General features: G+C 37.5%; 1 protein-coding gene across 3 annotated transcripts in view; it reads right to left on the bottom strand.

Moving 5' to 3' along the window:
• Positions 1-12,915, bottom strand: part of LOC134537420 (glycerol kinase 3) — a 65,381-nt gene that overhangs the window by 7,670 nt on the left and 44,796 nt on the right. For all 3 annotated transcript variants that reach the window (XM_063377823.1, XM_063377822.1, XM_063377824.1), the window contains exons 2-8: positions 9,236-9,315; positions 8,015-8,267; positions 6,291-6,508; positions 4,200-4,309; positions 3,212-3,314; positions 1,869-1,979; positions 482-738 (exon numbers count right to left, since the gene is read on the bottom strand). In XM_063377823.1, coding sequence (XP_063233893.1) covers positions 482-738; positions 1,869-1,979; positions 3,212-3,314; positions 4,200-4,309; positions 6,291-6,508; positions 8,015-8,267; positions 9,236-9,310 — 1,127 coding nt within the window. In that variant the 5' untranslated portion in view covers positions 9,311-9,315. The remainder of the gene's footprint in view (positions 1-481; positions 739-1,868; positions 1,980-3,211; positions 3,315-4,199; positions 4,310-6,290; positions 6,509-8,014; positions 8,268-9,235; positions 9,316-12,915) is intronic.

Here is a 12,915-nt window from a genome sequence, read left to right as displayed (position 1 = left end):
ATATATATACTGTATAGTAGTCGCCAGCCCAGGTTAAAATTTCTAATACGGTTTGAGGTACCCGCCGCAATCGCCACCATCTCTAGGGCATCGACTCTGTGGTGGTCCCTAGCGTACAAGCGTCGAACTCTTCAAACACCCCTTCCCCACCCTCCCTCAAACACGCGTTGTCCTCCACCCACCCTCTACCCCACCTCTCATCACTACAGTTTTGTGACGCACAAACTCCCGGTTGAACGACCTTGAGCTGCAGTGAATGTTGGGTAGGGGGTGCGGGGGAATGACAGCGGGCGACAGTGCTGCGCTCTAACGTGCAAATAACAACCTAAGACGATGCAGGGCGTTACGGCAGCGCACTGCAGCGGTGAAGTTCCCAAGCTGCTCATCATACGCTTCTGAAAAACGTAGAGTAAATCCTATCCACTCGCGACTTCTATACAGTATATATATATTCGAAGGTTGCCGCGAGGTTGATGCGTACCCGCGGGCGTCCTTGCGCCAGTAGGGGGCGTAGAGGCCGGAGAAGGCCGGCACGAAGTACACGTCACCGGTGGAGCTCACGGCCGCCGCCTCCTCCTCCACGCTCGACTCGTGGTCCAGCAGCCTCATCTTGCCCGAGAGCCAGCGCATGGCCGAGCCGGCCACCGCCACCGAGCCCTCCAGCGCGTACACGGGCGGCTGCGACGGCCCCAGCTGGTAAGCGATGGTCGTGGCCAGACCGTGGGTCGACTGCACCCGCTGTGAAGCACCCCGCGGCAAGCCACCATCACTCTCAGCATCATTGGCGTAGCTGTGTTCATAAAGTTGGGGGGGGGGGGGGGGGGGGACAAATAATGATTTTGATGTCATGTAAACCCATTCCCCTCTTACTAAGGCGGGGGTCCGGGGGTACTCCACCGGAAAATTTTGATTTTAAAAGTGCAAAATAGCGCTTTTTAAGCACTTTTTGTATCTAACCATTGGATACATCGATGTTGAAATTATTATTGTTTCCTTAAGGTAAAATTTGATGAGTGAAGAAATGACAAATAAAGTTGGGCAGAATAATATTATAAAATAAAAATATCACGGTCTAGAAAGTTGGGGGGGGGGGACAGTCCCCTCTACCCAAAAAGTTCAGGGGGACACGTTCCCCCCCCCCCCCCCCCCCCCCGGTTCCTACGCCCCAGCTCAGCATGACATTCTGCATGTGGATTTTTGTTTACAAAAGGCTGCCTCGCGAACTGGTTGGTTTCACAGCTTATACATGTACCATGAGAAATTAAACTACTCTGAGCATGCTACTTTAGTGCCTGTATAACAGGTACAGAGTTGAACTGCAAACCTTTAATAACATTACACCTGTGTAATACAATGTGAACACCTAAATCCAATATGAATTTACGACTTATTCAAAATAAACACGTATTTCAGGTAGTTCTTTATTTATTGCAGTTTTAAGGGGTTTCACATGTAATAAGTTCATTTCGTAATTACTATTATTTAAAGGCTATAACTGCAAGTTTATTAAGATAAGGCGATGCCTCTCTTGCATATGTTATTTAGTTGCCAATTGTGTGATCAACTATTTTTCAAAGGTTATTTTGAAACTAAAATGTCACGGAAATGATGATAACGAAGTATTATGATCACTTTGACGTCGGTGTGGACCTCAGGAAACACAACCAGCATTGAGCGAACCCAACGGTGGTTTTATCGCTGACAAGTGCTAAATTGAAATTTCCTTTTCCCTCCCCCTTGAGAAACATAACAGGCTTCTACCATACATATAAACTTATAAAAACTAGAGGTTGTCTAGAATTGCGGTGGATTCAGGGAGCAAAATTTGAAATCAGCGTGAAAGGGTACAGCGTGTGGAGAGCACTCACGGTGGTGCCGGTGTTGTAGATGAGGAAGCAGCCGTCACGGTACGTGCTCTTGGCCTGCCCCTTCTCCAGGCACATCTCTCCGACCAGCGCCGCCTGCTGGTTGCCCAGGATCTGCGCGCACGGCACACGGTACTCGCTCATGCACCTCTCACGTGACACTCACACACAACAGTTCGTGGTCTTACTCTCAGGCTGATGTCGTTCTCAACACAGGACATGTTGGTGTCATTGTTGTTGTTTCCGTTTATTCATAAAGACAGCATAATATCAAACACATTCGACACTTACATGTTTCATTATACATACTTATTTCACCATACTGCGTCATTTTAACTAATATATGATAAAACTTTTGCAATAATTACAATATAATGATTTGTAATAAGCTTGTCTACCTACTCGGAACAATAAAAATAAATTAGAAAGTAGCTGTGTTTTTTGAAAATGTACCAACATCGTAATGTAAAAAAAAAATAAGTTACTAATGAAATTGCAAGATAAAAAAAAAAATTTTCTTTTTCAATCTATTTGGTTCATAGGTACATCTTGATACAAACGTCATGCTAAATAAATGACATCCTTTGAATTTAATATATTAAAAGATTATGGTTTTGCGAATTGAGTTAATGTTTTAGTTAAAAATGCTGATTTATTTCATTAATTTAGTTGCATTTCAGTGCTTTATGATATATTGACATGCTTTTCGGTGTTATCTTGGTTTTATCACAATTCACCATAAAATCTTGTCTCTATTTACATGAATATGATTTTTAATTTTTCTTTTTATCCAAATAATACCTTTAAAATACCTATAAAGAGTCTGGTTATGCTGTTATGCAGTAGTAAGTGGTAGCTCATATCATGAAGTTTTTAGAAAAAAGTTGGTGAGTACAGTGTCTGGTGTTCTGTAATAAGCCAGGCAAAGAGTATGGTTTTGTGTCCAGAAGAAGTCAGGCAGGGCAAAGCATATTTTTTTTTGGATGTTACAGACATGAAAACATTTTTGCAAGTACAATTTTTGTTTGTTTTGTTGACAGAAAATACTTGTACTCATTACTTTTAGCTACCAACTTTTTCCAGCTACCCCTCGATATCAAAAACATAAAAAAAATGGTCCCTAAAGTTATTGTCTTGGCTCCCAGCAGGTACAAGATATTTTGAGCCTACTCAACGGTTATAAGTGGCAGAAATAATATCCATACTCTTTGCTTAATATATTAATTTAAACACTAAAGAGTTATTATATTTCTTATGAAGGATTCAAGGGTTACAAAGAAGTAAGGCACGCTGGACTCTGCACCACAGAGGCTGATACTCCGGGCGAAGCACGTCCCAGTACTCACCCCGGAAATAGGAACGTCCTTGAGAGGACCCTCGACGATGTAGCCGTACACCTCGGAGGAACTGCAGATCTTGGGCAGGAGGTCCATGGGGATGCCGAAATACCTGAGGGGAAGAGTCCGGGAATCACGACACCGCACACAACTCTGGGCTCTTGAAAGCTGGCGAGGGCCAGCCCATGTTTCCACAAAGTACAAACCATTTCATCTCTCACAGTTCTCACGTGGATTGACTCGCTGGGATGCTGTGAAAGTTACCCGGCGCACCCTCTGGGTAGAGTGAACAGCGCTGCTCTAAGGGGCTTGGTGGCTCCCTCTACAACCTCTATACCCTCTACACACTTCACTGCTGCCTTCCAACGAGAGCCAGACCACTCCTGTAGAGTCACACATTTCTCTTCAGTAGTAGTGATATCAATAGCTGGAGGTTAATTTAAGTTTCCATGGTAAAAATATGAACCTTCAAAGAAATTTTTTCTAAACCAATCCAGTTTCTGACAAGGCTAAAAAAAGAAGCATGTATGGGTAAAATTTGTATGTACGAGAATGAAGAGTTTAAAATAGTGAACAGCCAATCAAATCCTCAAATACCATCAAATCCTTTGTATGCGAATGTTAAAAAAAAAAAAAGATTCAAAGAATGATATTAGAAGAAATAAAGAAAATTAAAAAATTCAACACTGATAAACTCTCTAAAGTTTACAAGGCAAATTTTTTTTATACAGTTACCATTCCCCAAGATAGTGTATTTTTAACATGTAATTATATAAATAAAATTACAATATGTATTGATATTAGAAACTTAAGTTTGTGAAACAAACATTTAAAGGGTTGAATGTTTGACCACCATAATTTTCATTTCTTGTATGTACATTATTTTATTTTTACCCTTGAGAACTATATTCGGATTCGAGGGGTACATTTGAGACACTCTTGGGGGATTCAAATACGAGAAGATTGTGATTCGGCCCATCACTAGTTGTTCCCTCACCTGCACAGGACTGGGTCCCACTCGAGTGTGTTGATGTTCATGAGCATGGTGCGCGAGGCGTTCGTCACGTCCGTGACGTGAAGGCCCCCGTTGTGGCCCCCGGTCAAGTTCTGGAAGACAACGCCAAACCGTACTACAATGAAATAAAAAAATAGTAAAAAAATTGCTGACATACATGTTTCCTACAAAATAATTTGTAAAAAATAAATTTATTTTCGATAAAACCACTGTAAAAACACCACATTTTCGTCAGACTTATTTATGCATTTATTACAATATTGTCACTTAGGTAACAATACCACCTAACATTTCAGTAACTTTACAGGGAGGGTTAAAAATGTGCTTATTTTCAAGTACGTATAGTGTGTATTCAATGTAATGCTATATTTATTTTAAAACATCATTTTGAAAACATTATAGCAAAAAAAAGCACAGGTAACCAACTACATGTTACCTCAGCATGGAGCCTACTGCAATTTCTGCAAAGTGTACTTAGGCGGTTCCATTTTTGTGCCATGGTGCTACTATCACTAAGATTTTTGCCGCAAAAAATTGTATCGGTCAATTCTAAACCTTTGCTAGAATACACTGGAACTAAAAAGTATATTTCATTAAAAATGTCAATCAGGCGGTATTGTTTGTTAAGCGACGATACATTTTATTGATAGGAAGGTCATTAGAGGCGGTAACACACGACAAATACCAGCAATAGGGACGAGGAATCAGAGATGTCCAATTGCAAGGAACCTTCCCTGTCCCCTCGGAGAATCAAACTCTGAATGGCTGGTCTGGGATCCAAACCCAGATCCTCTGGATGCGAGCCCAGTGTCCTATAGGGCTCAGACACTCTTGCTCCAGCTCATTTCCCTGAGTTTCCCAGCGTTATACAACATTTTTCCCCTTTCTCAATATCCTATATGGCAAAATAACAGATCTACCCTAAAATAAAAATTACTATTTCGACAAACATACTTATAATGAAAATTCAACTAAAAAATTGTTTTTCCGGAAATGTACAGTTTGCACTGTCACCAGTAATGTAACAAACATGGCCAGTCTGATAAAGATTGAAATTATATATTATTGATTTTGATTAAAATAAAGACTAGGTCTAGATGTATTTGATCCTGCTTCAAATTAACACAAATACCTACGTTGTTTTGCATCCTTTACACTTAATTAATGTGAAATTTGGGATGCAGATTACTAACAGCAAATTAATTAGCGATTAAAATATTTGAGATACATTCGGTTTTCTACTGCGTAGAATGAAAATCAATTGGTACAGTTTGGAACTTAGATGTTGAAACAACTTCCCTGTGTTCTCCAGTTCGCCGCCTGAGTATTGGCAGAGGTGCCCCCCCCCCCCCCCAACACTATGACTCACCCCCCCCCCAACCTAATGATGCGCTTCCCCCCCCCCCACCTCGAAATTTTTTATGCCATTTTCTCAATGATTTACTCAATTATTTTATAATATTATACTTTTTTAGTATTATATTTTATCACATTTTGCATTAATTAAAACTGATTTTCTAATAACAATTTTGGTCATATCAGGTAATATTTCCATCCTGAACCGACAGATGCCAAACTGCTTTTGTTGAGGAAAGTGCGGGGTTGCCAATTTGATTTACAAGATCCCTTTCAATTATCAAAGCACCAGAAATGTATTTTCACATTAGAAGCTATAGTTATGTAAATAATATATACATTTTTCTCGTTTTTTTTTAACCCCCCCCCCCCCCCTGAAATTTTAATGACGCAGTCTGCGTCGTTACCCCCCCCCTTGTGGGCACCCCTGGTATTGGAGTGTTCTATGTCCACTTTTTAGGTTTTTTATGCTATGGACACGAAATTAATATTAGTATTCATTTGTACTATATCCACACACGTCTACGCACATAAAAATGTTTGTTCTTAATTTAAGACTAATATTATTTTGTTCTATGTCATGCTATTCATAGTTATTTGATCTTTCAAATGCTTATATCTCAGTTCCGACTTCAATGGACATGGAACACTCCAATTCTCAGGCGACGAGTTGTTGAAGACACTTGTTCACTGTGAGGGGAGGGTCCGGCGACTCACCCAGACGAGCCACGAGTCGACGGTGCCGAAGAGGCAGCGCCGGTCCTTGATGGCCTTGCGCACGGCCGGCACATTGTCGATCAGCCAGCGCATCTTGAGCGCGCTGAAGTAGGGGCTGATGGGCAGCCCGCACAGCGGCATCAGCGAGTTCTTGCTGTTGTTGGGCACCTTGGCCAGGATCAGGTCCACCGTGGAGGCGGTCCGGATGTCCGACCACACTGTCGGAACACACCGCCGACTGACACCCGCCCACCACTCATCACCTTCACGCATGCCCCATTATTTGCACCACTTGCATCTCGTGTTAGCCAGCACATGTCCCGCTATTTGCACAAGTACTCATCATTCAAATATTTGTCTGACTAGTTATGTCACTGTCACCCACCATCAGGGCCGGCGCGTCCATACAGGCGAACTAGGCAACCGCCTAGGGCGCCAAGTAGCTGGGGGCGGCGCAGCACGACACATAACAGCTGATACAATATGTTTAACGATTATTGAAACTAGATGAAAATGGCTTTTTGTAACAGTTTGGAATGTTTATATTGATATAAGTAATTATTTAAAGTCCACGGTGACCTGTTTATGATTTGTAATAAGTAAAAAAGTAAAAAGAAAAAAACACAAGCCTGCTTACATTTGATTTTTGACAAAATCTTAGGCTTACGTGATGTATTTTGAGGCAAAAAAATTTTTTTTTGGGGTGTGTCCGGCCGGGGGGGGGGGGGGAGGGGGGGGGAAGGTTTTTCGCCCAGGGCGCCAAATTACCTTGCACCGGCCCTGCACTCACTAGAAGTTCATTTTATGGGTTTTCCAGAGCTGGGTTGACACATAAAAAATAGCTTCTACATGATGAATCTGAATTCGAATGATTAAACTTCAGCTGTACGGTCATCATGAAAAAAAAAAACAGATTGAAAACATAATACATACGACTTATATAGCCTTAAGTGCTGCTTCTTGAGGCTCATTTTTTTTTACAGTAAATAATATAAAAAATTATTTAAGATTGGCCAGTGAGCATCTGGATAATGTTTAATGTTTAATTGAACATTTTCTACTTTCACTGCAAAATTTTTAGCTGTCGCAAAATGATTTCGTTGAACTTATTGCGAGGAAAGGAAGGAGGGGGGTAGCAACAGTTCAGAAAAATTTTTTATGGAAAATATCGGTGTTCATCCCAATTATTGTTAGTGATGTAAAAATTAATTTTTGCCTAGTCGGGCAAAGAAATTCCAAACACAGTAGCTCAAAAATTCAGGGACAAAATCGAGAATCGCAGACTTAATTTTAAAAGACAAAGAGTAAAACAGTTGGAACATTTAGACATAAGGAAAGTAACTCATTTACAGTTGTTATCTCCAAAAATATTTCTAGGACTACTCAAGAGTTCCAAAGTGCAATTTTACGGAAAACACTGATACATTAAATGTGTAATTTTCATTTATGATCAATAACAATGTATTAAAGGCAGGGTTGAAAAAAAATGTTTTTATTCTTTTTTATCACTACTTTACAGCAAAATGATAAAAGACAACTTTAGAATGTTTACGAATTCTCGATACTCATCAATATGACGTTATGTACTGAGATCCCTAACCCCGATACAACGATATCCCAATACTATCACTACTAGTCGTTCATAAAACTCAATGTTATTCAGGGCTGTTCTACTTTTACAAACACTGACCCCCACACGCTGGTAGGTCGGGGAGGAGACCCACCGATGGCATTGTAGAGCGGCTCCCCGGTGAGGCGGTCCCACACGACGGTGGTCTCGCGCTGGTTGGTCAGCCCCACGGCGGCCACGGCAGCCATGGCCTGCTGCTGGAGCGAGGCGTGCGCCCAGGCGATGCTCTCCTGCACCGCGCCGATCAGCTCCATGGGGTCCTGCTCCACCCAGCCCTCGCGCGGACTGCGCTGGTTGATGTCGATGGTGTGGCTCGCCACCTCCTTCATGGACTCTGCCCCGTACACCTGCAGGCCGGGCGGACACACACATACAGGCGCCCCTCCTTCCTTTACATAGTCCTGTTTCCAAACTAAAACCGGCTTAAAATTGCCACCATTTTACACAACCAACATTCGGCTGAGTGTCAACAATAATTCAAATACTATAGTTCTGCAGAGCATCACAGGATCATAAATGTGCATGTTTCTCAATTTGGTAAAATTTGGTATTTTGGAAAATACCCTCTTGAGCAATCAAAAATAAAGGAATATTTAGGACCTCTTTACTTCATCACCTTTATCACTATCAAGATGTAGAAAATCATTAGTAAAATCACAAAAATACCTCAAGAAAATAACAATGTTACATAGTTAATGCACATAAAATAATTTTGGTTGGTTCAATTCTTACAGATAAGCCCCTATTGCCCAGAATAATATCTGGAACACATCTAACCCAAGCAGTGTCTACATGAATTTTATGCCTCTACCATTTACTATGATCACTAATTAAATTCAAAGTAAGACAATAAAACACACCTTTTTTTAGTTTAAAGATAAGATTGAAACTATGAAAAAAAAAAAAAATTCAAGATGTTTTTAAATATATCACGTGGCCCAAAATTTGCTAATTGTACTGGGCATGCACAAAGCGTTGTTTGCTACCAGTTGGAAACGAAAAATAATTAAAATACCTGCCTTTATCCATTATTTGCACACTATGAAGTCCTTATTAAGGAGTTTTTAAGGATATAAAGGTGTACAAACCCTGTAATATTTAACTTATTACAGTTTCATGCATGTCGTTTGATAACCAACGAAGATAATCGGCTGCATTCCATTCTGGTAGACAATTTACTGGCAACTGGACTGTTACTTGTTCATCCCACCCCTCCGCTAGCAAGCCAGAGCTAATGATGCATCCTCCTAGCAGACAGTAATGACTAATGACCCATGACTGTGAACACACAGTGACATCTGCAATGGCACTTTACCACAAAGCGCGCCAGCTCCGTCCCCTGATCGATGACGCCGATCAGGGGCTCCGGTTTCTTCAGCATCGCCGGCATCTTATCTGAAAACAAACAAACAAACAGTCAATTTAGATCTCTTGCTGCGCCCCGCAAGACACACACTGAATGACATGGTTTCGGCACAGCCTACAGACGAAGGTGGATTTCGAAGTACCTATTACTTCTACAACTTCTAAAACATTTTAAGAACTTAATGTATATAACATATTTATGTTCTCCAATATTATTAAATGATCAGTTGAATACTTGCCCATTATCTATTCAGCAAAAAAATATTACAAGTATTTTTAACTCAATGTATCCAACATTCAGTGTTTACAACGCAGCACTGAATAGATTAGAATGAATTTCATATTAAATGCCAACTAAAATAATATTTATTAATTTTTTTGACATTTAAACACTATTTTTCATCCCTTGCACTAATGTGGTCGTATATATTTTTTATTTATTTTATTTATTTATTTATTATCTTCCTGTTTTATACACTCACAAGGTGAAATAGGAGTTGTCAATTGATTACAATATTATAATTGATAAAAATCATAAACAATATAATAAACATCATACAAAGTATAAAAAGGACATATTATGTAAAAGCTAATAAATATAAAACAAAAATACACAATAAAATAATAAAATTGACAAGACAATTAATAAGTATCTATACATTAATCACAATTATGAGAAGATATTAGGTATTCATCCACACTGTAATAGGCTTTCTTAATAAGAAATTGTTTTAAACTTTCTTTGAAAACTGGAAATTTATTTATTTTAAAAGATAATTGAAGATCTTTAGGAAGTTTGTTTATTAATTTTGCTGCTGAAAAATAAGGATTCTTTTCATATAATGTTGTTCGATGAAATTTAAAATATATATCAGCCTTTTTTCGAGTGTTATAAAAGTGTATATCATTATTATGGGGAAACTTAATGTTTGTTAACCCAAAAATTATTGTTTGATATATATATAAACTTGGCACAGTAAGAATTTTTAGGTATTCAAAATGGGGTTTACATGTAATTGAAGATTTAACGTTTTGAATTATCCGTATAATTTTATTTTTGCAAAATGAATACATTTTTCCAATAGCTAGATGCCCCCCAAAATATAACCCCATAGCTGATAATAGAATTAACATTAGCAAAATACATTGTTCTTACTGTATCATGAGTAGCCTACATGTTTTCCGAAGAACATTAAAAGCATAACATAATGAGCTTAGTCTGCTACATAATTTTGTGATATGTGTTTTCCAAGACAAATTATTGTCTATTGCTAATCCAAGTAATTTAATATTATCATTTATAGGAAAAATGTAATTTTTTAATTTTATTGGAATCACAGGTACTGTTTTCATTAAGGGGGAGTTACTATTCGAGAAAAAAACCAGTGAAGATTTATGTATATTAAGTGTTAATTTATTAATTGTAAACCAGTTATCCATCTCTTGTAGAGTAATATTTACATTAGAATGGAGTATCTCTATATTCCTATCACACAGTATTATGGAAGTATCATCTGCAAACATAGTGGGTTTGCCAGATGTTAGGCAGTTTGGGAAGTCGTTAACGTACAGTAAAAATAATAAAGGACCTAGTACAGAACCTTGAGGAACACCAATTTTTATATTACAAATATGTGATTTATATTCTATAAAATGATTTTTTTTCATTATATTGAGTAACACAAACAAGCTGAGTTCTGTTAGTCAAATATGAGTTAAACATTTCCAATGATGTTTTTGTAATACCGTAATTTTTCATTTTATGAATCAGTATATCATGGTCCATACAATCGAAAGCCTTAGATAAATCAGCAAATATTCCAGCAACAAAATATCTATCTTCTATCCCTTGTATGACTTCATTTATAAGATGATATAAAGCAAGCTCAGTTGATTTTTTTGGTAGAAAGCCAAATTGGTTTCCAGAAATAAGATTATTCTTATTGAGATAGGCAAATAGCTGATTGTAAATTATTTTCTCCAATATTTTGGAGAATACAGGTAGGATTGAAATTGGTCTATAGTTACTAACTTCCATTTCACTCCCCTTTTTGTGTATAGGAATAACTTTTGAGGATTTTAATCTATCTGGAAAGATGCCTTTAGACAGACATTTATTGAAAATATGACTAAGTGGGCCTTTAATGCTATCAGCACAATATTTTATAAATTTAATGGGAACATCATCCAATCCAGCTGATTTTTTATTCTTTAATTTCATGATAATATCTGATATATCTTTTTCATCAACATAAGCAAATGAAAAATCTTGACAATATGTTTTAGAAACAAAAACTTGGCCAGAATTTTGAACAGGTAATTGTAAAGATGATGCAAGCTTTAATGCAACTGAAATAAAGTAGTTATTAAAATGCTGAGCAATCATATGTTTATTAAGCAATCATATGTTTATAAAAATTTTCTTTGCACCAAGGTTTAAAATAATATTAAGATGGTTTAAAATAAATTCAAACGAAATTGATACAACAAAAATTTTGAATCGTTTTATTTTTCAACCCATGTTTTTACGGTAATTTGTTTCATCAAGAACTGTTTCAGTCAAAGTTTTAGATGAAGTTTAGGATTCATACAATAAATTATAACAGGTATGATAGTATAGCTATTTTTTAAAAAAGTAATGATTAATTTTTACTTTCAAACCTTGCTATTTCCACCTGTTGCAATAATGATTTATTAACAATTCAAACAGATTTAATAGTGAGCATATTAAAGTAGTTGTGAATTTTTTTGTCTTCAACCCCTGATATTTTCCACCCCTAGCAGTAATGGTTGGTCATATAAAAATTAATTTCAGACGACAGTGGTAGATAATATTTTTAGGTTTTACAATAAAAAAGAATGTATTTAATAATGTAAAAGGAACGGATTTTATGATTTTTTTTAAATTTACACCCCTTTTTTAAAACCCTTGAAGCAATGTTTTGTCTTATCAAAAATTGTTTGAGATAAAAGTTTTAGATTAAAATTATAAGATTTACAAACCATTCAAATGGATTTGATAGAGTACCTACTAAGGGAGTTATGGATTTTTTTTTTAAATTTTACCTCTAATTTTTTAACTTTTGCAGCAATGGTTCGTCTAATAAAAAATTGTTTCAGATAAAAGTTGTAGATGAAAATAATAAGATTTACACAAAATTTGCATTCATTCGATGTTGCATGTTCCGTAAGTAAATAAAACCTACATTGTAGCTCCTGCCTGCTCAAGCACTTCAAGAACTGAAACATTGAATTCAAAACCTGCCTGATAAGCTCTTCCGACAAAACTATCTTATCTACACACCCTCTGATACACTAATTCCCCTGTCACTTTAGATACATTATTTATCATGTCACTCAAAACTGCGATAGAGGCAGCTACGACTAACGGCTAATGTAATCCAAGAAACAAAAGCTGTTTAATTCTAGTGAGCAAAGGTGACAGACAGAGTAAATAAGCAAGGGCTAAAATAAAATAATTGTGTTTTTAGTCAAATAAATTTTTAGTACATTGAGTCTCTTCAGGATCTACAAAATGTCATGTGGGGTGCAGCACTTAATGGAAGTACAATACGGATGGTTGGTGTTCCAGAAAATATAATAAAATGGTTAGCTTTTGAAATGTGTTAC

This window comes from Bacillus rossius, chromosome 12 (genome assembly GCF_032445375.1).
Source record: "Bacillus rossius redtenbacheri isolate Brsri chromosome 12, Brsri_v3, whole genome shotgun sequence".
NCBI lineage: Eukaryota > Metazoa > Arthropoda > Insecta > Phasmatodea > Bacillidae > Bacillus > Bacillus rossius.
This window is presented reverse-complemented; position numbering and strand designations above follow the sequence as displayed.